The sequence below is a fragment of the Eschrichtius robustus genome, chromosome 11, assembly GCF_028021215.1.
Source record: "Eschrichtius robustus isolate mEscRob2 chromosome 11, mEscRob2.pri, whole genome shotgun sequence".
In the NCBI taxonomy this organism is placed as follows: domain Eukaryota; kingdom Metazoa; phylum Chordata; class Mammalia; order Artiodactyla; family Eschrichtiidae; genus Eschrichtius; species Eschrichtius robustus.
The window spans coordinates 12,741,135-12,765,727 of NC_090834.1; the positions used below are offsets into that span (position 1 = coordinate 12,741,135).

Here is a 24,593-nt window from a genome sequence, read left to right on the forward strand (position 1 = left end):
TGCTCTTTGAGAACGTTTTCCAGTGGGGGATAATTCTAAACTACATCCTCATGCCTTCATCCATTCTTTCAACCTGCTTATTGAGCACCTGCTATGTGTCTAACACTGTTCCAGGGATGGGAAGCAGAGCCTGAGGACAGCCGAAGGGCCTGTCTTTGTGGACCCAACTGGACATCATCATTCTCAAGGCAACTGCTCAAACAGGTGGCAAAATAAGAAGGAAATTAAGTTCTTCCTCCTTCTTTTGGCAAACTGTTTTCTGTATGTAGATTGTTGCCTCAAAAAGTAAGCAGTATTAGGAATGGTGGATAAGAACAGCTACGAAGTATTTTACCGATAAGTATAAATATGGGTCAATATTTCTACAGGCCAAAAGCCTTTTTTTTTTAAGCTTCTGGCAGAACCAGAACAAAGACATCAAGCCAGACTCTGGGTTGATAAAAAGTTGTTTATTTTTATAAAATTTAGTACAAATCTCACTGAAATATAAATCCTTCTTGAGCAGTGTTAATGACTATTACATAGTAATCTAAATGCAAATGAGTACTTCATGTGTCCAACCATACCACATGTGAATTAGCCCTTCATGTACCTCTCATGTACTGACTCAGCATCTTAACTGCTGAGTCACCTTCATTTCACATTTTTCTCTCAGCGAGTTTCCTTCAGAGTTATCAGCTACAACAGCAAGAAAAGCTGAAATGAGGGATTCTCCTTCCCTTATCACTAGGTAGGTTTCAGGAAATTCAAGAAACCTAAGTACTTTCCCCTAAAAGAGCAAGGTCTGCAATCCCTTCACTTCTGAGGTGGAAGGAGAAAAGAATGGTACCAGATTAAGTCTATTCATTTGTCTGGTATGGGACGGCTTGCACTGTGCCAAAACTCAAGAGACGGCTTTTTCCTTTTCTTTTTTTTTTTTTTTTTCTTTTGTGCCAAGCCACTCTTTTTTTTTTCTAACTAGGCTTTTGCTAAAATCAGCATTCCCCAGCATCCTACTTGGACCACAATTTTGTTGGAAAGAAGCTAACCAGCATTTCAGGGACACTGATCATAGAAAAAAAGAGATAGAGATGCTACTGTCAGATTATTCTCATGTCCAGCAAATCCCCTTAACCAGAAGACAGTCATTTTAAAAGACCCACGGTTAACATGCCTTTAAAGCCGCTTTTCCCAGAGCAATGATGACCTCATGCAGTTCCAACCACTTGGTCATGCCTGGACAATGACGTCCATCTTCAAGACCACTCATTAGGCTAGGATTACCATCGAATGGGCTGGTACTTCCTACTCACGTCCAGCCCTGACTTCAACATCCCCATACCCTTGCTCATCAGCTGAGCTACTCGCTCACCACTGGTCTCAACAACACAATCAAATGAATAAATAAACAACAAACAAATACATAAAACTTCCTTTTTTTCCCATAAAAGCTCTACATTAAAGACCTGCATTAATAAAACACCACCTAATGTCTCTGTGAAATTCACAATGGGGTATTTCCTTAATTGACAATGGGGTTTAAACTGAAGCAGAGTAAACAAGTGACCTGCCCAAATGATCTGGCAGGTGAGTAGCCAAATTAGTTCAAAGAACCGAAGAATTCTCGATTCCTAAGCCCTTCTACACTTACGTTCTTGCTTTTCCTAGCTGAGAGACTATTGATTAAGAAATATTTTTTCCTTCCAACACGGGCCTTGTCATAATATATTATCCAGAGAGAGTGGCACCTTTTCCAGAGAAAAAGTAGTTAACAGGATGAACAGGTAATGTATCTGAAATGGAAAAAAAAATAGCCTCATCACCCTGAGGCCAGGACATTTGGTCTTCGGTTCTGGTTTGCAGTATGTATAGCAGAGCTGAAACCTGAACTGGCATCTCAAGCCCAGTGGAATCCACATGGTAAATCCCTATGGAATTCAGTCACAGCCTCTCATGCCTAGTAGATTAATGCACAAAAGCCCTGAGAACTGGCAGAGTTTTCCTGGTAGGGCAGAACCCGTACAACAGGACCCGGTAAATCTGCCCACACCTCATTCATCTCTCATCCAAAGCTCTAGCTCTATGGTTTTTGTGCAGAAAAGAGTTAATATAGTAGGCCTGGAAAGGGCTGTTTGCAAGGTTGGCCCTTGGCTGACATCTGAAGACTTAGATTTCATTGGGAAGGTTCCCACATGAACTGATGAGACTGGCTCACTGGCTCTAAACTGTTTGTACAAACAATGTGGTTCATGGTGAAAACCTCCTTTCCTTCTGGGAGTCAGGAAAAGGCTGCCTACATGACCAGGCCCCCCCATTAAAACCTTGGGTACTTAGTCTCTAACAAGCTTCCTTCTAGACATTTCACACATATTGTGAATAAATCGTTGCTAGGGGAATTAAGCACATCCTGCGTGATTCCACTGGGAGAGGGCTCTGGAAGCTTGGGCCTGGTTTCCCCTGTACTCTGCTCCAGGTGCCTTTTCCCTTGGCTGATCTTTCGTTGTATCCTTTTGCTGTAATAAATCAAAGCTCTAAGTACAACTACGTGCTGAGTCCTGTGAGTCCTCTTAGCGAAGCACCAAGCCTGAGGGTGATCTTGGGACCCCCAAGTACAGGGAGTCCTTTATGGTATATACCAAGTATATGGTATAGGGAGGCTCAGTAAGTAGCCCCCCACCACCGTCACGGTTTCACCCACATCCTTCTCTCATCCTTCTGTCCCCCCATTCAATTTCCTGATCCAATGCTCAGAATGCCAAAGGCATGTATCTTCCTGAAAGTTCCTCACTTTATAGTAAATGAGGTGCATTTCTTTAAGCTGCTACACAGAAAGTAGGAATAAATATTTGTTGAAGGAGTCACTTCTCAAAGGAGTAAGGAAGAAACAGCACTAATGCTTTTTGAGTTCCTTTCTAGGCTGTCTGATCATCAAGCCTCCCAGGGACAAAGGAGCCAGGGTCACCACAACTTAAAAGGAATGCAGTATGCTCACCTCACAGATCTGACTTACAACTACTGCTGGTAGTCTCACTTTCTACAACTACACAGCTGCAGAAGTTAGTGTTTTAATACTGGGATGTGTTCCGCTCCAAGACTGACCAAACGGATGGATAAATTTAGCCCTTTTTTGAAACCTAAGCTTGTCATAAGCAGGATTCTGTAACAGCCATGTCTCCAACCTGGTTCCCGTGGCTGACTTAACCCAATCCATTGTCTGGAGCAAGCCTTGGCTAGTGCGTCTTGAGATGTCCATTGTGTTTTAGCTGCCGCTCCTCACTCCGCCTGCTTCTCCAGGTGTGGTACTTCTTGCTGCTTTTCCTCCATGCAAAACGCCAGATGCTAAACATGAAACACCAAGACACAGCATACATCGCAACTCCCCCGACCTTCACAAACCACTTGGGCTTGGGTGAGACCATTTCACAGAAGAGGAGGTGAGCTCCTACACCAATCCTCACTCCAGTGAACAGAGCTGCAAAGAGGAAATCCACCACATCTCCAGTGAAACTATGGTAATGGCCTGTTTCACGAAGAAACCAGCGCATCTGTAGCAAGGGATTGGTAATCTCGCTTCCAAAGAGGACTGCATTGACCTCTGTGCCTGACTCTCCAAGCACCAGGGCCATGATGATGCCCAAGATACTCAGTGTGTGGTGAGCCAGCATCAGGGCCCCCTCAGACTGGAAGTAGATGCACCAGCCCAAGTCGAAGATGAAGTAGCCCAAGGTGAGACACAGAACGTGCACTTGGAGAGGTGTATTGGGTGAGCCTGAAATAAACCAAGACAGAAGCAAATTGAGTGGCTGGGAATTGTGCTACCTTACACAGAGATCCTGTGTTGCTCTTTCTCAAACTTTTCTGAATCACTGAAAACAAAAACAATTGCAGGCACATGCTTTTTAAAGGCAACCAAAAAAAAAAAAAAAACCAAAACACTAAAATCTAAAACTTTGGTCTTTATCAAACCAATGTTACAGGGCCCAGGAAATGCTGTTCTGATGCACCAGATCTCAATGAGTGATTTAAGCATCAGCAATTATCTCAGCGTCCTCTCTGTGTAGCAGCATAAAACCCAGTTATTTTGTTCTTTCAATTAAAATCCTACACAGTCTCTTTCTTGTCTTCTTTTTCTTAACCAGCTAAAGCTCTGTTTCTAGACTCTTTTAGTTATTCTCTCCCACTAGCAGCAGATGCTAACTATTATATATAGAATGGACAAACGACAAGGTCCTACTGTATAGCACAGGGAACTATATTCAATATCCTGTAATAAATCATAACGGAAAAGTTATTCTGTCCCAAATGTCAGATTAATTTCTTAGCTTAATGGGTTAGATTATTGGACATTGGTGGCCTTAACTCGTCTTGAAAGTGGACTCTGGAGAGAACCCCAAAAGTTAGTATGTTCCCATGTCCAAGAACATAGGGTGCAAGGACCTGACATGTCTGAATCCATTAAGAGCCTTCATATAAAATATAAAGCTTAAGAGTTGCTTCCTATCAGTTTGACAGTTTGGGGGAAAATTCAGAAGCTCAATATGGGAATCTAAAGAAATTATAAAAAGAAAGAATCTAAGGAATTTAAAAAAAATCATATTCTAGAGGACTTATGGACTGAATTATGTCCCTCCAAAATTCGTATGTTGAAGCCCTAAACTCCAGTACCTCAAAATGTGACTATATGTGGAGATAGGGCCTTTGAAGAGGTAATTAAGTTAAAATAGGGATGTTAGGGTAGTGTTCTTATAAAACAAGGACATTAGGACGTAGACAGGCACAAAGGAAAGACCATGTGAAGACACAACAAGAAGGCAGCTCTCTGCACGCAAAGGAGCAAAGCCTCAGAAGAAATCAAACATACCAACACCTTGATCTTGGACTTCTAGCATCCAGAATTGTGAGAAAATCAATCTCTGTTGTTTAAGCTATGCAGTCTGTAGTATTTTGTTATAACAGCCCCAGCAAACTAATTCAAGGGGATATAGGTTTTGTATTCTAAGGAAGTAACACTTGTATCAGTACATCTAGCAGCTTAAAAATTAATATAGCTGCCCCCAAATAATGAGGCATTGGTTAAATAAAAGATAGTAAATGCATACAACACAATATTATATAACAACTGAAAAGGATAAGGAAGATCTATATACATAGACATGGAAAGATGATGTGCTTTGAATATACAATCAAGTAAAAATTGCAGGTTACCAAAAAGTATGTATAACGCAGTCCATTAGTGTCTGTTTGGGGCTGGTGGTAGATGTTGATATTAGCTTTATGATTTACACATTTTGATCGATTAAATTGTAAAAAGCAATTAAGATTTGTTTTAAAAATAGAGAGTTATGAAAAGCAGAAACAATAGGTGACACATACAATATCAGCATTAACAATGAAGATGAATGGAGACTCCCGAAGCACATTATAATAGTAATTATTCTTCAATATTCTTCAGTATTATACAAAGTCTGTGGAAGAGTCCCATCCTTCTAAGACTACCCCCAAATCATAAATTCCTAAGGGAAAACTCTCTAATGTCTCCCACCTACCTGGGTGGGTAAAAGGCCAAGGGCCATCAATGAAGCCAATATAAGCTGAGAGACCTATCGAGAGGACTCCGTGGGTGAACGTAACCAGCCGGCAGCTCCACTCATAGCTTCGGTGATTATTCAGGCGACAGAAAGAAATGTAGAGCGAGAGCCAGCCCCCCAGGCTGCACAGCGCCTGCAGACACAGAGCTAAGGCCATCCTACGATGAAAAGACCAAAACCAGAAAAACAAAGGATGCACCCTAAGAAAACAGCATTGGGTCATTTTGTGTATACACCTTCATTTCTACTCTAAGACAGTACAAAAATATTGCCTTCCCGGAAACACTTTTTCCTTATCTACAGAGCCAAGAATCTTCTACTGAAGCGTGGCTGTATTTCTGATTGCGTGTTCCTTAGAGATAACTGGTCAAAACTGTAAACCGAAAAGCAGGAACTGCATTCTGAGTTAGCAGATGGTCTAATATGGTATATGTTGTTACGATGAGTAAATGTCAATAACCTCCCAGTGATGACTGACCTTGGACTACAATACACAAGTAATTCAATATGTGTATTAGATAATGTGTTCATATTTCAAAAATCTCAATAAGAAGCCCTCACGGAAAAAAACCTCCACCATTTGTGGTCTCTGCTAGAAGTCATATGACACATGGCAGTTTAACGTGGTTTTAAGCTGATACTAAAGTCAACTGAAGTCTGGGTTTGGATCATGGGTTTATCAGTCAAAATCAAAACTTGAGGTAAACCTAAAGACAGAACTAAACAAAGACCTAAATAGTTTGGAAGGGAAAAAAACAAACTCCTAGTTCTATTCAGTTCTGAAATCCAACTCAAAGATTGACCAAAGGGGAAGCAGGATTTTGAGGTACAAGGGGGGAGTTTTTGTTAAGATATAAAAATATCTTTAAGACAATTATTTAGTTAAAAATGAAACAAAGTCAGAAAGCCACTGACTGAAATTTTTACTGGTGATAAATGTTTCAGGACAAGAATGAGTGTAATGGAGTCAATATAGTCAGATAGGACTAAAATCTGAAAATAACCAAGATGTCCTTATTAATATTCATTAGCCCCTCTATTGAAAGTACAAATAAAAAAGTAAAAAACATTTCAGATATCTGTCTCATCTCAGCAGGAATTTTCTGCATGGCTACACTTATTGCTTAACCCTATTCTGACAAGTGAAATAGTATCTGTGGACCAACACACTTCAATACACAAGCCACTCCCAAGAATGCTATCCAGAGAGGGCTTTATGAAGGTCAAGTGCTGTACAGCTTTCATCTGAAATCAGATTAGAAAACAGCAGTTGTCAGTCATTGACCTGAGTTCCAGTTCTGTCTCTGCCCCTAAATAGCCATAAGAGTGTGAGCAATCACTTTCACCTCTTGAGCCTCAGTTTAAAAGAAAAAAGAGAGAGAGAAGAAAGGAAAGAAAAAAGGATTGAAAATAACTCTATGATCCGGCCCAGTTCTGACAAGGAGTTCTGAGATAATTTCGTAAAACATCCAGGCCGATTTTCAGAGCAAGGGCCCAGAAGTACGAAGGACCCAGAGTGAAAAGAACTGTCCTCTCTCACTTCCTTTTAAAGGCCAGGGTCACCAGCCAGTAATGCGGATCAGCTCATTTGGATATGCCGATTAGTATTTTTAGAGTCCTCTTCCCTGAATCCTAATTCCCTGGCAGAACAGAGGACACGGTAGCCCATTTACAAACAAATAAAAGAACAGACATTTATAAATGGCAGATACAACTCTGTGACCTTGGGAAAGTCACTCCATCTCCGCGTTTCGGCTTTTCACTCTTGGGTGAAAGAATGACAGGGTATTTAGATGGCCGATGGCCGTTCCAGCTCAGAATTCCAAGGCTCCTGTCCTTGCTCCTCCCGGTCCAGGGTCAGATTCGGGAGGAGGAGCGCTGGGCGGGCCCACCTGGCCCTGGGCCTCGGAGCAGGCGTGGCTGGAGCGAGCAGCAACCTCGGCGCCTGGCAGGCACCGCGAGCGCATCTCCCCCGGACGCGCCTACCTACACTGTGGTCACACCCGGCTTGGGCGCACCTGAGCCGGACCGCTATACCAGCATCCCACCCGGCGCCCGCGCCGGCGCCCAAAGGCGGGAGGAACACCCCCTCCCCTCAGAGGCCAGGCCAGGCCATCTGCCCGCTTCCTTCCCCCGCAGCGGACCGCGCAGGCCGGGCCATCCACGTCCGAAGCCCAGCCTGGCCTCGGGAGCCGGGCGGTCCCCGCCGCGCAGTTACCTGGCCGAGAGCCCCGGGAAGCCTCGGGAACCTCGGCCCCGGAGCTCAGGGCCCGGATCCCGGGATCAGGAAGCAGCGCAAAGAGGGAGAGAGGACGAGGCTCTGACGGCTGCAGAGGAGGAGCCAGTGGTCTGGGGGCACCTGCTGGCTGGGAGGACGGAGCGCACAGCCAGAGCTGGACCAGAGACTGTTCAGAAAGAGGGCGGGAGGGTCCTCCTTCTTCGCGCAGGCCTGAGGGGGCGGGGCGGTGGTGGGGAGGGGTGATGATGACCTAGTGGTGACGTGAGACCTGCAGGCTGTTGCCCTTGCTTATGTGTTTGTTTGTTGTCTGTTTGTTAGAATAAATATCCATCCCCTCCCCCCACGACGGGACTGCCCATCCCATAACAAGTTGTAGAGCATCTACTAAGTGCTTGCACCCCTGCCAGGCACTGTGTGAGATGAAAGACATAGTCCCTGCCCTCACGCTTGAGTCTAAGTTGTGAAGCAAGCACACAAATAACTAATTTCCAGGGAAGCGCTCAGGCCTGAAAATTAGAGTTACATATTCCTTCTCATGTCAACCCTGTCACCAACTTGGCAGTAGAGTATAAGGCTTAAGGGTAAACCTGGCTCGGTTACTGACTGTGTATCTTTGGACAAGTTATTTTTCTGTGCCTCCGTTTTCTCATTCATAGAATGGGGATAATAATAATAGCTGTCTCATAAAGTTATCGCAAGATTTCTACACACTTTACATGTGTAAAGTGCTTATAGCAATGGCTGGTGCATGGAAGTCGTTATATGAATGTTAATTATTGTTGTTGTTACCTCACTTTGGGTTAATCCTCTCTCCTCTCTGGATCTGTTTTAATATCAGGGAAAGTAAGTTTGAAGAGATAACCAAACATAAGTGTGGAGATGCAAATGGTGTAAAGAGGGCATCTGAGCTGGTTGATCAGGACAGGCAAAGGTAGGATGCTGAGGGGCCCAGACATTCTTAAGAAGAGAAGACCTGACCTTGAGCAGAATTGTGAGCATTTAGGCCATGTGTGGGAAACAATAAATAGTCTAGTTTGGGTCATTTGTCTTGCCAGCCCTTTAAGAGTAAGGATCACACTCTTTTCATTTTTGTTTCCCTAGTACCTGGTACAGAGGCAGGTGCAATAAATGTTTGCTGGTTGAATGAATGGGCAATGAGCCTGGAAATGTATATTGGAAGCATATTGAAGCTCCTAAACCTTAATGACCATCTAGACCACTTGGGAAGTGTTTTCAAAATACCCTTTGTTCAGGCCGCACCTTGAAGGTTGTGCTTTAGTAGGCTTGGTGTGACGCCCAGGAATCTGTATCTTTTAAAATCTGCCCATAGATCTTCAGATGATTAGTCACATTTGGGGACCACTGATGTTAGAGGACCTTAAATGACTGATGCCAGCCTAAGATGCCAGGCTGAGGCATCTTATTATGCAGATAATAGGAAACCTATGATGATATTGGGCAAAGGGAATAATTTTACCATGCTCTCCAAGTCCTTGCTACTCAAAGTCTGGTCCAGGGATCAGCAAAATCTGCATCACCTGAGAATTTGTTAAAAACACAAAATCTCAGACCCTAACCCCAGATCTACTGAATCAGAATCTGCATTTTAACAAAGTCCCCAATGATCTGTATGCCCATTCAGGCAGTGGTTCTCCACCTTGACAGAACAATAGAATCACTTGAGGAGCTGTGCCAATTCCCTGGGCCACATCTCAGACAAAGTAAATCAGAATCTGTGTGAGGGTCAATTTTTTTTCAAGTTTCCCAGGTAATTCCATTGTGCAACCAAAGTTGAGAATCACTGCTATATAGAGACTCAATGAAAATCAGTATAAGATGGATTGGAGAAGACAGCCTGTCACAAGTGGGTTGGAAAAGACCAGATAAGAGGTAGTAATAGCCTGCAGGAAGAAAACAAGGAAAGATCCATTTCACTAAATGAACATATGGTATGCACATCTCAACTTTTTCCCCATTTGTTTTTGTTGCAGTATTGTTTTTTTCTTCTAGTATCTGAATCTGAAATTATCTTCTTGCTGCCACCATTTCCCAGGAAATAACAGAGTACATATTAGGAGTCTAAAGACTGAGGGGATAAGGGAAGGTGCTAGTTCTTCCAGTGGAGCCTTTATTGGGCCTTTATTCTGGGGTGACTGAGATTCCAGGTTCAAGCTCCATTACTTGGGATTAAATTTTATTAATTCACATATCTTTGGCCACAACCCTTGTTCCACCAAATCGTATGCTTGTCAACTGTGGTGTCCCCCAGGAAAGTTCTGGGCTGTTAGAGCAGAGGACAGGAAGCTCTCCACCAATTTATTTGAATAACAATAACAATAATATCATAATAATCATGATAATAACAGATAACACTTATTAATGTATCAGGCATTGTTCCAAGCACTTTACATATATATATGTATATATATATATATAAATTCATTTAATTCTCACAACAACTCTATGAGATGGATACTGTTGTTATCCCCATTTTACAGGTGAGAAACTGAGGCACAGAGCACTTGAGGAACTTGCTCAAGGTGACATGATTAATAGGAGGCAGATTTGGGTATGAACCCAGGCAATATGGCACTGGAGGTCATGCTCTTAACCACCAAGATAGTCTGCCTCCACTACAGATGGTACTACATTTTTCTATATTCACAGCTCCTAACGTCAGTGAAAGGCACTAGAAATTGTTTAGAGGTTAAAAGAAAGCATTCAACTTTTAAAAACCTGAATTGCGTATTATGTACTAGTCGCAATGCTAGTCATGGGGATACAGAGAAAAAGACAGACTCAGCTACAAGGAGCTCCCCACAGTCTAGCACGAGAAGCAGGCGAGTCAGCAAAAGCAGTCCATGAATGTAGCAAGGGGATGCAGAGTGCACAGGGAGAAGAGGCACTGAACCGGCAACATGGGGCCTCAGGGCAGGATTCCTAATTTGAGTCTGCGACTAAACTCATTCTCTGAGTTGGACCAAAAGCCCTTAGTATTGGGTGCCCACAGCTGGGTCTACCAGTCTTGAGTCAACTAAAGATCGAAGTTTTGCAAGTTCAAAAAGCAGCAGCAACAATTCTTTTTCCCTTTCCTTCCTCCTAAACAATGACTGGTGGTTGCCCTTTGATTCTCTTGTGCCTAATTAGACGCTGAAGAAGCTAACCAGGCTTCCGTTAAACTTGACTGGAATGATGAGGTTTACAGAATCTTGCAGAAATGAAACGTGAATTGGTACCCACTTTCAGGTTTGACTCTGTTCAGCAACTGTCCAAGGCAATGGACACTGGAAGCTACAGGAGGCTGAGCAGTTAGACTGTAATGCTGTTTATTTCTTTCATAAAAACCATGGTCAAATAGCCCAGAAATAGACCCCCATAAATACAGTCAACTGATCTTTGACAAAGGAGCAAAGGCAACACAATGGGACAAAGATAGTGTCTTCAACAGAGGGAGCTGGAACAACTGGACATCCACACGTGAAGAAATGAACCTAGACTCAGACGTTACACCATCACGAAAGTTAACTCAAAATGGATCACAGACCTAAATGTAAAACACGAAACTATAAAACTCCTAAAGATAACAAAGGAGGAAACCTACCTGATGCTGGGTGTGGTGATGCCTTTTTAGATACAGCACCAAAGACAACCCATAAAAGAAATAATTAGCAAGCTGGACTTCACTAAAATTAAAGACTTCCGTGAAAGACAATATCAAGAGAATGAGAAGTCACAGACTGGGAGGAGATATTTGCAAAAGACACATCTGATAAAGGACTGTTACCCAAAATATACAAAGAACTGTTAAAACTCAACAGTAAGAAACCAAACAACTTGATTAAAAAATGGGCCAAAAATCTTAATAAACACCTCACCAAAGAAGATACGCAGACGGTAAATAAGCATGTGAAAAGTTGCTCCACATCATGTCACCAGGGAAATGCAAATTAAAACAACAGTGAGATACCATTATACACCTATTAGAATGACCAAAATCCTGAACACTGACAACAGAGGCTGGTGGGGATGTGGAGCAACAGGAACTCTGGTAACGTTACTGGTGGGAGTGCAAAGTGGTACAGCCACTTTGGAAGACAGTTTGGTGGTTTCTTACAAAACTAAATATACTCTTACCACACGATCCGACAATCACGCTCCTTGGTATTTACCCAAAGGAACTGAAAATTTATGTCCACACAAAAACCTGCATGCGGATATTTATAGCAGCTTTATTCATAATTGCCAAAATTTGGAAGCAACCCAGATGTCCTTCAGTAGGTAAATGAATAAATAAACTGTGGTACATCCAGACAAGAGAATATTATTCAGCGTTAAAAAGAAATGAGCTATCAAGCTCATGAAAAGACATGAAAGAAACTTGAATGCATATTACTAAATAAGCCAACCTGGAAAGCCTATATACTATGATTCCAACCATGTGACATTCTGGAAAAGGCAAAACTATGGAGACAGTAAAAAAGATCAGTGGTTGTAAGGGCGTAGCAGGGAGAGAGGTGAATAGGTAGAGCACAGAGGATTGTTAGGGCAGTGAAAATACTCTGTATGATATTATAATGATAGATACACATCATTATACTATTGTCCAAAGCTGTAGAATGTACAACACCCAGAGTGAACTCTAAGGTAAACTATGGACTTCGGGTGATTGTGATGTGTCAGTGTAGGTTCATTCTTGGTAAAAAAATTTTACTTTTTCGTGAGTGATGTTGATAATGGGGAAGGCTACGAACGTGTTTGGGCAGGAGGTCTATGGGAAATCTCCATAGCTTCCTCTTAATTTTGTTGTAAACCAAAAACTGCTCTTAAAAAATAAAGTATTTTTTAAAGGGTCAAATGAGTGAAAACCAGCATCATGGACAGTGCAGGACATCAGCTTTCAGCACTCACCTGAGCAAGATGTCAAGGTGGCCAAGACTGCTGCAGGAAAGCATCAGCTCTGGCACCCATGAGTATGCAAGGAACAGTGCATACATACGTGTGCGTGTGTATGCACAGATATGCACAGATGGGCTCATGGGTGGCAGAGTAATTTCTTTACATACTTAAATTATTGCTGCAGGCTCCTCTTGTCTCTTTGATACATATCGAGCCCCTTTCAACTAGATCTCTTCTTGACAAAGTAACCACTACCAACAGGCTTTCTTCCACTTCATGACATGAAATATTAGTCTAAGCCCCATCCAAACATGAAAAACACTTAACTTATGGTTATTTAAGTAAGGATTTCTCCCTTGGATATTATTATTTGCAAAAATGTTTAATGCCAATTTTAGTTTCTTCCCTTCAGTCATTACATTTTTGAAGGGCCTCCCTTTCCCACCACAGGTCAATGTTTGCCTCAAAAATGGTAACTCTTTAAATTTTTATTAACCCAAGAAAAACCACAGGGATAGCTTCCTTGCCCCTCAACCCTCTCATCAAAAGTCACAGTGCATTCCAAAGCCAAATAGATTTGACTTTTGAATTATCCCTTGTCTCAAATGTCTATCACTTTCCATTGCGAATAATGAATAATTGACCTTCAGGACATCTGAGATATGAACTATTAGCCTCAGCCTTCACCTCTTAAAGTCTCCAAATGACTTGACCTTAAACATTTTCCATTCTCCCACTTACAAAATGAGGAAGCCAATCTCTTACCTACTCTGTCCTCAAGGCTGTTCTGTCAAAAAGAGTAGAAACTCTGAACTCTTTGGAGTCCTGTATTAATGTATATCATCTTTAGCATCAGTTCGGGGAGTCACAGACTTAATCCACCAATTTGAAACCCTTTCTCCATCCCGTTTCATTACATGTACTCACATGTCCCCCACAACAAAAGACCCAGAATAATCTAAACCTCTTCTTGCCAATAGTGGAATATTGTATATCATCACCATACAAATTTATTTAGGAACAGAGAGATTCCTTTGAATCTCATCATTTTCTTGGATATGCAGTCTCTAAAAAAAAAAAGTTACCATTTCTGGAATGGCTTCATGTTACACGTTTACACACTGGCCCACAAAGAAGGAGACTCGAGAAAGAATGTTCCCGCAGAAATCAACAAGGATTCCCAGCCCACGTGGGAACTCTTGTGGAAGCTAGCACGGTATTTCACACTTTGGTATTTTTTTTCCTTTCCCTTTCTTTCTTTTTTGTTAAAGAAGATAAAATATTACAGAGATCTTCAAAATTCACACCTGAGTTAAACATTTTGCTGGAAAATTCCACATTAAGGAGAGAAGAACATAATGCAAAAAAAGGATAGGGCTATATACAGGTATTTTGCCAGCATAATTGTTGCGTGTGTGCGTTCGTGTTCTTCCTTCTGCACCAGGAGAAGGGAGAGAGGACAAGATAAGGAGAAATACAGGAAAGGAGAGAAAGAACAAGCGTTCCTGAACTCTGCGGCAGATGGAGCAAACAGAAGAACACCTGTGGGCAGAGCAATGTGCCCAGGGGGCTGAGCGTGGCTCAGCGTTCTGTAAAGAGGAGGGAATTTGGAGAACACAATCATGAATGGATGTGGTTCTGGAAAAGGGGCGGGGCTAAAGAGAAAATAGGGTGACATGAAGACTCAGTCAGAAAGCTTTGCTGAACAGAGAAGACATCAGAGCTTTGGTGGAGACATCAGATTCAAATCTTTTCATAGATTCTAGAATCAGTTCGGAGATTGTGGCTAAGTTCAGAGTCAAAACCTTCTCTCCCCTCTGGTGGTTTGGCACCAGGCAAATGGCTATGCCCAGAATGAGCTGGAGATGAGCTGGAGAATAATGGCAAGAGGTCCTTTTTGAAAGACCACTGTCGCAGTGAAGCCATCTGACATATTTGGAACGAGAGGAGAAGGACACAGGCAAGGAAGGTAAAAATGGTCACCTCCTAGGAGGGCTGTGCGTTTCAAGAGCACTAGGAGGCAGCACAGGGTTCGGTCACAGTTTGGATCTCCAGAGGCCCTTGCTCCTGAAGAAGGCAAGAGTTTGGGTTCATTGATAGTGGAGATTCTCTTCTACTCTCCTGAAAGTAATCTGTCCATACAGAGAAGGCGTGACTCCCTTCCTTCCAGTGGGGAATACAGGGCCAGGTGGCACAGGAGAAACTTTTTGGTCTCAGTGGAGGTAGGTGGGATGATTCCATCGGTACCAAGATCTAGAAGGAAGGAAGAAACAAGTCAATCGGACAGCTTCTAATGAGGAGGGAAGATGGGAATGAGCAGTGAGTGTTAGCAGGTATGTATGGGGCGGGGGGGTGATGAAAATGTTCTGGAATCAGATTATGGTGACAATTGCACAACCTTGTGAATAAACTAAAAAGCACTGACTTGTACACTTTAAAATGGTAAATTTTATGGAAAGTGAATTATATCTCAAAACAATTCTTTAAAATGTACATTATACGTTTTTCTCTCTTTTTTTTTTTTTTTTTGGTGGAGGTGTCTGAGGCGCTCCAACCTTTGGGGCTGTGCAACAATTGGCCCATAAGAGGCGGCTGCCTTGTTGAACAGTCTGGGTTTGGACAAGCGGGTTCATTTCTTCCGACAAGCTCAGGTCTTCAACCAATCGCCTAACTTGCAAATCTCTGTTTTGTTCTGAATCGGGGAAGGATCTCTCGAGGCATCCGCTGAGAACACTTCTTAGGGTAGATTCTTTGGTTCATTGATCAAAGCTTGAGAGGCTGCTTTTCCCGCTGCATCCCGGGTGGGAGCCCGAGGTTAGGGGGTAGCACCCACCCTCCTGCTCTCATGGTGTCAGCCATGCTGGAGGAAGCTCAGGCTCGGGGCAGAACACCCCAGAGCAGAGGAGCTGGCCTGGAGGGGAACTCCTCAGCCCAGGGAAGGACCTGGCCCTTTCTGACAGGAGGGTTTGGAAATTTCCACCCTCCTAGTGAGGAGGGAAATGTTGGCTTTGTTGACATCAGCTCCTTGCCAGGACTGCTCACTGGCTGAGGCTTCTCTTTTAAATCCCACTCCCTAGGGAGAGAGGCCAGTCTGGCGCTCCACGCTGCCCCCTCCCTGCCCCCCCATCCCCCTTGGGCAGCCCCGTGACAAGCTTTCCTTCCCAAGGTGTTGACCCAGACGCAGCTTCTCACATGTCCCTCGGCCCCGCTGAGGTATCTCTGGGCTCTCCCCTCCGCCTCACCCTGAAGAGTTAAAACTGGTGGAGGAGTTCACAGCCGCTTTGGAGTTATTCTGAGATGCAGTAGGGCTGCTGGCGTGGAGTCCTGGGCCAGGAGACGAAGGCCTGCTGTTGTTCCCAGAGGAGCAGGATGACGTTACTGAGAACCAGGAGAGGCAAAAACAAGGGGGAAACAATGAGGTTGGGTCTGGGGACCTCGTGACATTCAGACATGCATCCTCCAAGGGGGCTCACCCTGTCCCTAGCTGCCACCCATCTGCCCAACTCCTACCATGTTAGCATCGACACCCGGCCCCAAAGGGGCCCTCATCATACACGCTCTCCCCGGCCCGGGCCCTGGAGAGTGGCATGGCTGGTTCTACGAGTCCCAGACTAGCCAAACACAGGAGATACAGATGCCAAAATCATCCTACTCCAGGACACACCCTGGGCTGGGCATACGCAGCCCCGGACCACGGGGCAGGATGAGCAAAAGAACCAGAAGCCTTGGAAAGGAAGAGAGGAGGAAAGAAAGCAAAGTGCTCAGGGAGGAAAAGAGAAGCTGAGAGCACAGGTAAAGACGGCCAGCCTCTCTGATGTTGCCATCTCCAGATGGTTCGTGGTCTTCCAGAAAGAACACAACCAGGAGTGAGGAGTCCTGGGCCATTCGCTAAGCAGCTCTGTGGCCTGTGGCAACTTGTTTCACTTCCCTGCATCCCCTTTTCGACCTCTGTAATATGGCAGATTTGGATTAAACTGTATTTGAGTTTCCCAAACAGCATTCCGTGGAGAAGGTGACGTATATTTCACCCTCCAAGCTAAGATGCTTTGAAGGGTCGAAGGCACTGGTATTGATAATTATGTCAGGACAAGGGACTGTCAGACACTGGGACTGTCATATGGTCATCCTCTCTAGTTCTTTGAAAAATAGAGTTCTGTAGAAAATTGGTTTGGAAAACCTTGCCTTCCATACAGCTCATTTGTATGGAGAAAGTGTGGCAATTAAAACAAAAACAAACACTTGTTCAAACTTTGCCTACCCTGCATTTCCCAAACTTACTTGATCACAGAAGCCTTTTCTTCCTAGCACAGATTTTAACATCTTTTGAAATACGTTTTGGGAATGCTGACTTACGTAGGTACCTCTCAGTTCTAGTATCCCATTATTTAAAAGAATTCTGGTACTATTCAGAAACCTCATTTTTAGAGCTCACCTGTTCCAGGCATGGTGCTGTGTACAGGAGGGACAGAGAGGGGCCCCAGAGACCCAGAGGGAGACACCTGAAAGGCAACAGAAGCTTATAAATGTCCACTTCTGCTTCCTTCTCCCACCTCTGGCACTTCTCCTAGGATGCTGGGCCCCAGACTCTGCAGAGACAGGGCTCAGCTTCCTGGATGATTTCCTAATCCCAAACCTGCACTCTGTGCCTTGTTTCATAGGAAGCTCTCTGGACCACGTACAGCACCCAGCTCTGGCTCTGCCCTGCTCCCGCGTCTCCCTGCTGCTGACACCAGGCCCTGCCCTCCCTGCTGCGTGTCCCCTGGCAAGGTCTCTTGGGCACTGCCAGGCTGAAGCTGCCCTGCTCAAGTGCTCCGGTGATGAGAGGACCATGCCTCCTGGACCCTGCTGTGGCTGACACTGCTGGATGGCTGCCTATTTTCCAGTCCCTTCTTCTTCCTTTTTTAAAAAATATTTATTTGTTTTACTTATTATTTATCTATTTCGGCTGCACCGGGTCTTAGTTGCGGCATGCGGACTTCTTAGTTGCGGCATGCGTGTGGGATCTAGTCCCCCGACCAGGGATCGAACCCTGGCCTCCTGCATCGGGAGTGTGGAGTCTTACCCACTGGACGACCAGGGAAGTCCCTCTTCTTCTTTCTTAAAAGACCCCTGCACTTGCTCAGGGCAGCAGAGCCCCCAGCCCTAACCACCCTGTTTCAGGCTTCCCATCTTGATGCATGAGTGGACCATCCACTCTCCCGAGGTAACTGGAGGAGATGAACTGCGGTCTCTGAAGCCTTTCATCTTGCCCTGGATACTTCACAGCATCATCAACTCTGAGTTTGGAAGGGACCTAAGATGATTTAGCTTAACCTCCCACGCAGTTCAGGAATTTTCCCCCCCCCCTCAGTATTACTATCCTAGCGCAACCTGCAACAAGACGTAATAAAAAGAATAGACATTGTGGCCCAACAGATCTGGGGGTGAGCCCTGGTTTCACCACTGTCTGTGTGATTTGGGCAAGTTACTTAACCCCACTGAGATTAGGTTCTCTCATCCATAAAATAGCAGTAATACCTCCCTCATATTTTCTTTTAATTAAGATTTAATGAGATAACGTCCGTAAAGCTTCCAACTCAATGCCTGGCCAACAGCGCAAGGCTGTTAGTTCCCTTCCTTCCAGCAGGAAGCTGTCAACTGTTGTGTGTTTCTAGCTAGAAACTGTTTATTTCTTCATTTGAGCTGAACCCTGAATACTTTTCCTCCCCCTTATTCTTCTCATGCTGACCTGGGACGCTCAGATCAACCTTTACAAAGGACCTTGCAAGGAAGTTCTGCTCAGGGAGCTGTGATTGGCGATCCTCCCCTCCCCAGTTTGGAACATCCCATCCCGACAGGATGCAGCATGTACTCATTTCCTAATTAATCAGCAATTGTTCTGCTGCTTTCATTTACCTGCCCTTTTACAAGGAGCCTCCTCAGTCGGCTGGGGCCCACCAAGGGTGGAGACAGGTGTGGAGCAGCGTGGTAAGAGGTAAGAGATGTTATCGGTAATCTCCCTCTTCTCCTCCGCCCCTCCCTGCTGCCACACACCCAGAAATTTGTTGTTGTTTTTAAACAAATAATTATTTAGTCACTGCGACCAGCTTCTTCTGCTTCCTTCTGGAGACAGACTATACATATGCAAGCAGACATAGATATGGTTCCTTTAACATTCTGTATATAAATGGAAGCATTCTGTGCACACTGGTCTGAATAATTTTGCCTTTGTTTTTTCCTTCCTTCTCTCTCTGTCTCATTCTCTTTTTTTTTTTTCCCTTAACTGTGTATCTTAGAGATCATTTCACATCAGAAGCAGAAGAAACTATGTCCTAGTCCCACGGAGAGTGTCCCAATGAGACCTGAGGAGAAGACAGGATTAGAACATTTTCTCTAGTCTCTTCCTTCAGGATGCCACAAGTATTAATGTGATTATTTATTTAACATCTTTCTCCCCCACTAGGCTGGGGAACTCATGAGGGCAGGATGATGCCTGCGTGGTCCCCTGCTGTGTCCTCAGTGTCTACTGCAGTGCCTGGAACTTTGCAGGTGTTCAGTAAATATGTGTTGAATGCACGATGAGAACCCATGACACTCCTTTACGGCTCCTCCGTGCCTCCCACCACTTTCCTCCACGTTGGTGTCCCAGGCTGGGATTGAACCAAAGTGATAACTACCTCCCGTCTATTCTAAACAAAGCCCCATGTTTAAAGATTCTGACTCTCTTATGACATGGTTCAGTTCCCTTAACTTGGTCTACAACGCCCTACATGATTTAGCCCCCGCCTACCACTCCAGCTTCCTCTTTCACACACTCTCACTCACTCCTCGGGTTCCATTCCAACCTTCTTTGCTTCCTCTCCCCACCCACCCCAGCCTCAGGACCTTTGTACACACTGTTTCCTCTGCATAGAATGTTCTTCCTGACACTATCTCCACCCTTCCGTCCTGTCTCCCACCGCAACTCAGACCTTTTCCCCATTCAAGTCCACTCTTTCTTCTGCTGTCAATTTGAGCATCATTCCTCAGAGAAGCCCCTGACATCTGGACTAGGTTAGGTCCCTCAAATACCCTCACATCTTCTCTGGAGGCTTCATCACAAATTGCATTTGTTTAATGTCTGTTTTCCTTGCTAGACTCTAAGCAGAGATCACCAGTAAGTATCCTGTGCACCACCATATCCCAGTGCCAAACAGATGGTGGGTGCTCAGTAAGTATTTAAGACAGCAATGGTGAATGAATATCACATTGTCTCCAACCTAAAACTGTCAACGGTTCTTCATATCTTTGAGAGTAATTTAGCATCCACGACCCACCATGATCTAGCTCTCATCAACCTCTCTGTCTTAGTCCTAAACCCTTAGCTCCAGCCAGACCAAAAGGCTTGTGATTCCCCAAATGCATCATGTTGTTTTATAATTCCATGCCTCTCACACACTGTTCCTTCTGCCAGCTATGCTGTTCTTTTTGCTAAGTCCTAATCTGTTCTCCAAACAAATCAGGGGGTTAGCCCTCCCACACCCCATTCTGATTTGGGGGTCTTTCATCTGTGCTCCCAAAGCACTCTTGCAGGGCTCTTCACATCTGCTTCACCCCTCCATCTACTTCATTGCAATTTTTTGCATTTTCTGGTTCCTCCTTCTCAGTTTCTTTCCTTGGTGCTCTCCCTTTGCCCATCCCTCAAAAGCTAGTGTTCCCCAGGGTTGAGACCTCAACTTTCCTCTTTGCTTCCTCTGTACAGACTCCACAGGTGAGCTCCTCCTTACCCAGGATTCCAACTACCACCTGTGTGCTTATGACTCCCAGTCCATTTCTCTGTCTTAGCCTTTCCTCCTGACCTCCAGACCCATTATTCCAAGTGCCCAGGGGCATTCCCACTTGGGTGTCCCACAGGCCTCTCTGTATATCATAATGATGTAAAGAATTGAAATCATCATTTTTTCCTACTCCTAAGCCAGCTCCTCCCCCTGAGTTTAATTGTTCCATCTACAGCACCAGCTTCTACCCAATCAGCCCAGCCTGAATGCTGAGAGTCATCCCAGAGTATTCTCTTTCCTTTATCGCTCTCCCTGCCCCACCCAGTTTTCAATTTATTAACCAAGACCTAATAATTCTACCTTCTAATTATCTCCTGAATCTCTCCCATCCGCTTCATTCTTACCAAATGGGTTTGCTTCAGCCCTTATAATGTCTCTGCTGGATAACTGCAGTCACATCTAACTGGTCTCTTTGAAACTAAATGTGATGCCTCTCAAACCACCCTTTATAACTACAGTCAAAGTGATCGTTCTAAAAAGCAATCAGACCACACTAATGCCCTACGTCAAATCCTTCAGCAACTCCCCAGGGCTTCAAGTTCCTTAGCCCTGCTCATAGCCCCTTCTGTCTGGCCCTTGCTGATCTATCCAGCCTCATCTTTCAACATTCCTCCATGTGGAACCACCTGCGATTCCGTGCATATGCCCTCTTCTCCCTCCTCCATACCGCTGTTCTCATACTATCCCCCGGGGGAATTCCACCCCTCACTTATTTGCCTCTTCACTCTTTCTTGCCTTTTTAGACTCAGCTCAAGTATTAATTATCTCCTTGGGGAACCCTTCCCTAACCACCACCTCCCAAGGCTTTGTTAGCTGCTACTCCTAAGTTCTCCAAGAGAAATCATCATGTTGTTTATCATTTGTTTATTTGTCTGTCTCTTCTGCTAGGCAGTGAGGTGCTCTGGGACAGGGAACAAATATTACTTATTTGTGCATCCCCAGCACTCAGCACAAAGACCAAAACAGTAGATGGTCGATAAATGTTTGGTGAAAGAATAAACGATAGTATAGTTTTATGAAATAGCTATGTCCCACCCAGAATGAGGCTGAATCTCACCCATCCTTGAGTACTAAAAGACAGAGGACAACACCATTATCCCCAATTCCCTTAACCTTCAACCATCACCATCCCTAGGGTTGAAGAAGAACCTTCCCCCTCCCCCCCACCCTCCAGGCACCATCTCTCTCCTAGATGGAGAAGACATTTCATATCCTCCAAACTTCCCATTCTGCCTGAACTTCAAATTATTCCCAGCCCTGACTTCTCCGCCTTGAACTCCAGAATCACAGATATAACTGTCTGCATGACCCTTCCTCTTGGATGCCTAGGAGGTAAGTCTAACTTAATACGACCAGCTCTGAATACTTAGTCTTTTTTCCCCCTCAAACCTGTTCCTCCTGCAGCCTTCATCATCTCAAAAAATGGCAGCACCTTCCAAGCAGCTGCTCAGGTCACAAGCCTTGAAGTCATCTTGGCCTTATTTCTCACACTCCATATCTGAGCTAACAGCACATCTTGTTGGCTCATGGTTGAAATACATTCAGAATCCAGCCACGCCTCCTCACCACCATGATCTCCACCCTAGCCCAAGCCTCCACCACTCTCAGACTGATTGTTGTAATTCTCAGGCTGGTATCCTGCCTCCACACAAATTAATCTCCACATAGCAACCCATGTCAGTTCTCCAGTGGCTTCTTATTTCACTCAAACTAAAAGCTAAGGTCCTTTCGATGGCCTCCGAGACCGTGGTGAATGGCTTCCTGTTACTTCCCCGTTACTTCTCTGACTTCATCTCCCACTTCTCACCTCCTTCCTCACCCTGCCCTGGCGACACTGGCTTCCTTGCTGTTCCTCAAACATGTCAGGTCTTCTCATTTTCTGATTTCTCTACATGGAACACTCTAACCCTCAGATATTTCGTTCCCTTTCAATACTTAGATCCCTTCTTAAATGTCACCCTATCAGAGAGGTCTTTTCTTACCCCTCTACTATAAAAGCATCTCCCCGTAATCACTTTCTATCTCCTTATCCTTCTTTATTCTTCTTTATATTATATATATTTTGTATACAGCATCTCTTTGTTTATATATTTATTCCTTGCTCTCCAACCCCCATCTTCTTTAGGATGGGTAGGACTCTTTGCCCTCCAGGCTTCATCTCCCCCAGTGCTTGGCAGGCAACTTGGCTCCTGGCCACTCACCAGCCGGGAACTGTACATGGGTGATTTGATGGGTGTGGCCACGGGGCAGTTGATTCGCTTCTCCTTTTGGCGTCGGTTGCAGAACCAGACCCTCACCACCTCCTTCTCCATGGATAACTGCTCTGCAATCATGGAGATCTCCTCTGAGCTGGGTTTGGGGTTCTACAGAAACCAAAGGGATAGAGTAGTCAGGAGGAGATGGGAATAGGATCAAGAACTGTGCGTGGGGAACAGATGTTCCAAAGAAGCAGGATAGAACAATAGATGGAGCAAAAGCTTTAGAATCGGACCTACGATGGAATAGTGGCTGGAGCACTTACTCTGTGGCCTTAGGAAACTTTCTGAACCTCTCTGAGCCTCAGTCTTGTCATCTATGAAATGAGAGAAATAATGCCTACCGTATAGGATGATTATGAAGATTAAATGAGAAAATGTGTATAAACTGCCAAGCACAGGGCCTGACACAGGGTGGAGGCTCTTCTCTCACTCCTTCTTCAGAAGTTCTGAAAAGAGGAGCCCACTGATGAGTTAGGTAGGGCAGGCAGAATCCCCAGAACACACGCTCCTTTCTGTTCTTTCCTCAGAATCTGATACCCTCTCTTGCGTCATTTCTTGCTGCCTACCTCAAAATAGGAAATGATAAAGTTAAAACATGTGGACCCAGCAAGACTACAGAGGAGACATGTGTATATATATATATATATATATATATATATATATATATATATATATATATATATACACACACACACACACACACACACACACATTCCAATACATATCCATCACTCCTTTGTTCTGACCCCTCCCACCCCCACCCAATCTTTGTTCTTAACTCCCTTCTCTCCCTTCTGCACCCTCCCTTACTCTTGCTGCTCTGAGAAACTTAATCAGAAGGAAAAGCCAGGTCTTGTCATCCTGCCAGCAGGATGCAGCCATCAAGTCCTGAGTCATATGTGCTGGAGAGTCTGCTGGAGAGACAGGAGTCCTGGAGGCCTGGGGCCTGCAAGGTGGAACTAGGCCACAGGCGAGCCCTTTAGGGACTATGCGGTGTGGATGGAAGCTCTGGAGGCTGGTACCTAAGGGATCCTGATTAGAGGCTGTTTAGACCACACCTGTTTATCCCTCTTCTCTTCCCCAGCTCCCCCGGGGCACATGACTGGTATTATTAGCGTCCACAGATTGGCTCAAGAATATACTTTTGCTGCAAGTTCAAAAAGGTGTCTGTATGTAATATGACTACAAATATTTAAATGTATGAAGAAGAAAGAAATAGAAGGACATGCATTTAGATGGCATTTGGTGGTGGATTTTTTTCCTGCTTCCCTGCATTTTCCAAATTGTTTACAATGAGCATTTATTATATATATAATTTGAAAAATACAAAACAATGCAAAGAAAATGAAGAATTTATCTACAATGCCCTGGCTTTGCTCCCTTTATCTCAACTGGATACAGGGATACACTCTCCTCTGGGATTCCATACCCCAGTCTTTAACTCTCCCAGCTCGAGGGACAATGGGCACCAAACAGAGGTCAGGGCGAGAAGGGTCAGTGGAGGAGGACGTTTCTGGAACCCAGCCTCTCATTCAAACACCGGGGCACCTGGAGGGGGAGCGTGTCTCTGTGTCCCGACCCTTTCCCAAGGCAGGTGTGTGGGGGCTCAGGGGTGGTGCCGAGGGGCTTGTGTGCGTCTGCTCAACCCCTGTGCAAGTCGGCCCACCTATTACCACCCAAAGGGTCCGCTCACATCTTGAAATCTCTTCTCCAGAGTCAGACGGATGCTGGTCTCGATGCTGGTCCGCTTCTTCCTCTTCCTCCCGAACACTTCACTGAGGGTGGGGTAAGAGCTGGGGGTGCTCACGGAGGGGTCTGATGGAGAGGATTCTGTGGG

At 44.7% G+C, this 24,593-nt stretch overlaps 2 protein-coding genes across 5 annotated transcripts in view; both read right to left on the reverse strand.

The window, feature by feature from the left end:
• Positions 1 to 473: 473 nt before the first annotated feature.
• Positions 474 to 7,862, reverse strand: TLCD5 (TLC domain containing 5). 4 transcript variants are annotated; one of them, XM_068556262.1, is made up of 3 exons: positions 7,786 to 7,862; positions 5,526 to 5,725; positions 474 to 3,748 (listed from the first exon to the last, which is right to left on the reverse strand). In XM_068556262.1, exons 2-3 carry the CDS (start codon positions 5,722 to 5,724, stop codon positions 3,210 to 3,212), a joined length of 738 nt encoding a protein of 245 aa, XP_068412363.1. In that variant the 5' UTR covers position 5,725; positions 7,786 to 7,862; the 3' UTR covers positions 474 to 3,209. The 4 variants fall into 4 exon arrangements, with proteins under 4 accessions (XP_068412363.1, XP_068412366.1, XP_068412365.1 ...); XM_068556265.1 differs by lacking the exon at positions 5,526 to 5,725 and having other exon boundaries at positions 7,786 to 7,841; XM_068556264.1 differs by lacking the exon at positions 5,526 to 5,725 and having other exon boundaries at positions 7,291 to 7,836.
• Positions 7,863 to 14,886: 7,024 nt separating this feature from the next.
• Positions 14,887 to 24,593, reverse strand: part of POU2F3 (POU class 2 homeobox 3) — a 78,650-nt gene continuing 68,943 nt past the window's right edge. Inside the window, exons 9-13 of the mRNA XM_068555157.1 lie at positions 24,450 to 24,586; positions 22,700 to 22,861; positions 17,135 to 17,201; positions 15,945 to 16,080; positions 14,887 to 14,955 (exon numbers count right to left, since the gene is read on the reverse strand). Coding sequence (XP_068411258.1) covers positions 14,916 to 14,955; positions 15,945 to 16,080; positions 17,135 to 17,201; positions 22,700 to 22,861; positions 24,450 to 24,586 — 542 coding nt within the window. The 3' untranslated portion in view covers positions 14,887 to 14,915. The remainder of the gene's footprint in view (positions 14,956 to 15,944; positions 16,081 to 17,134; positions 17,202 to 22,699; positions 22,862 to 24,449; positions 24,587 to 24,593) is intronic.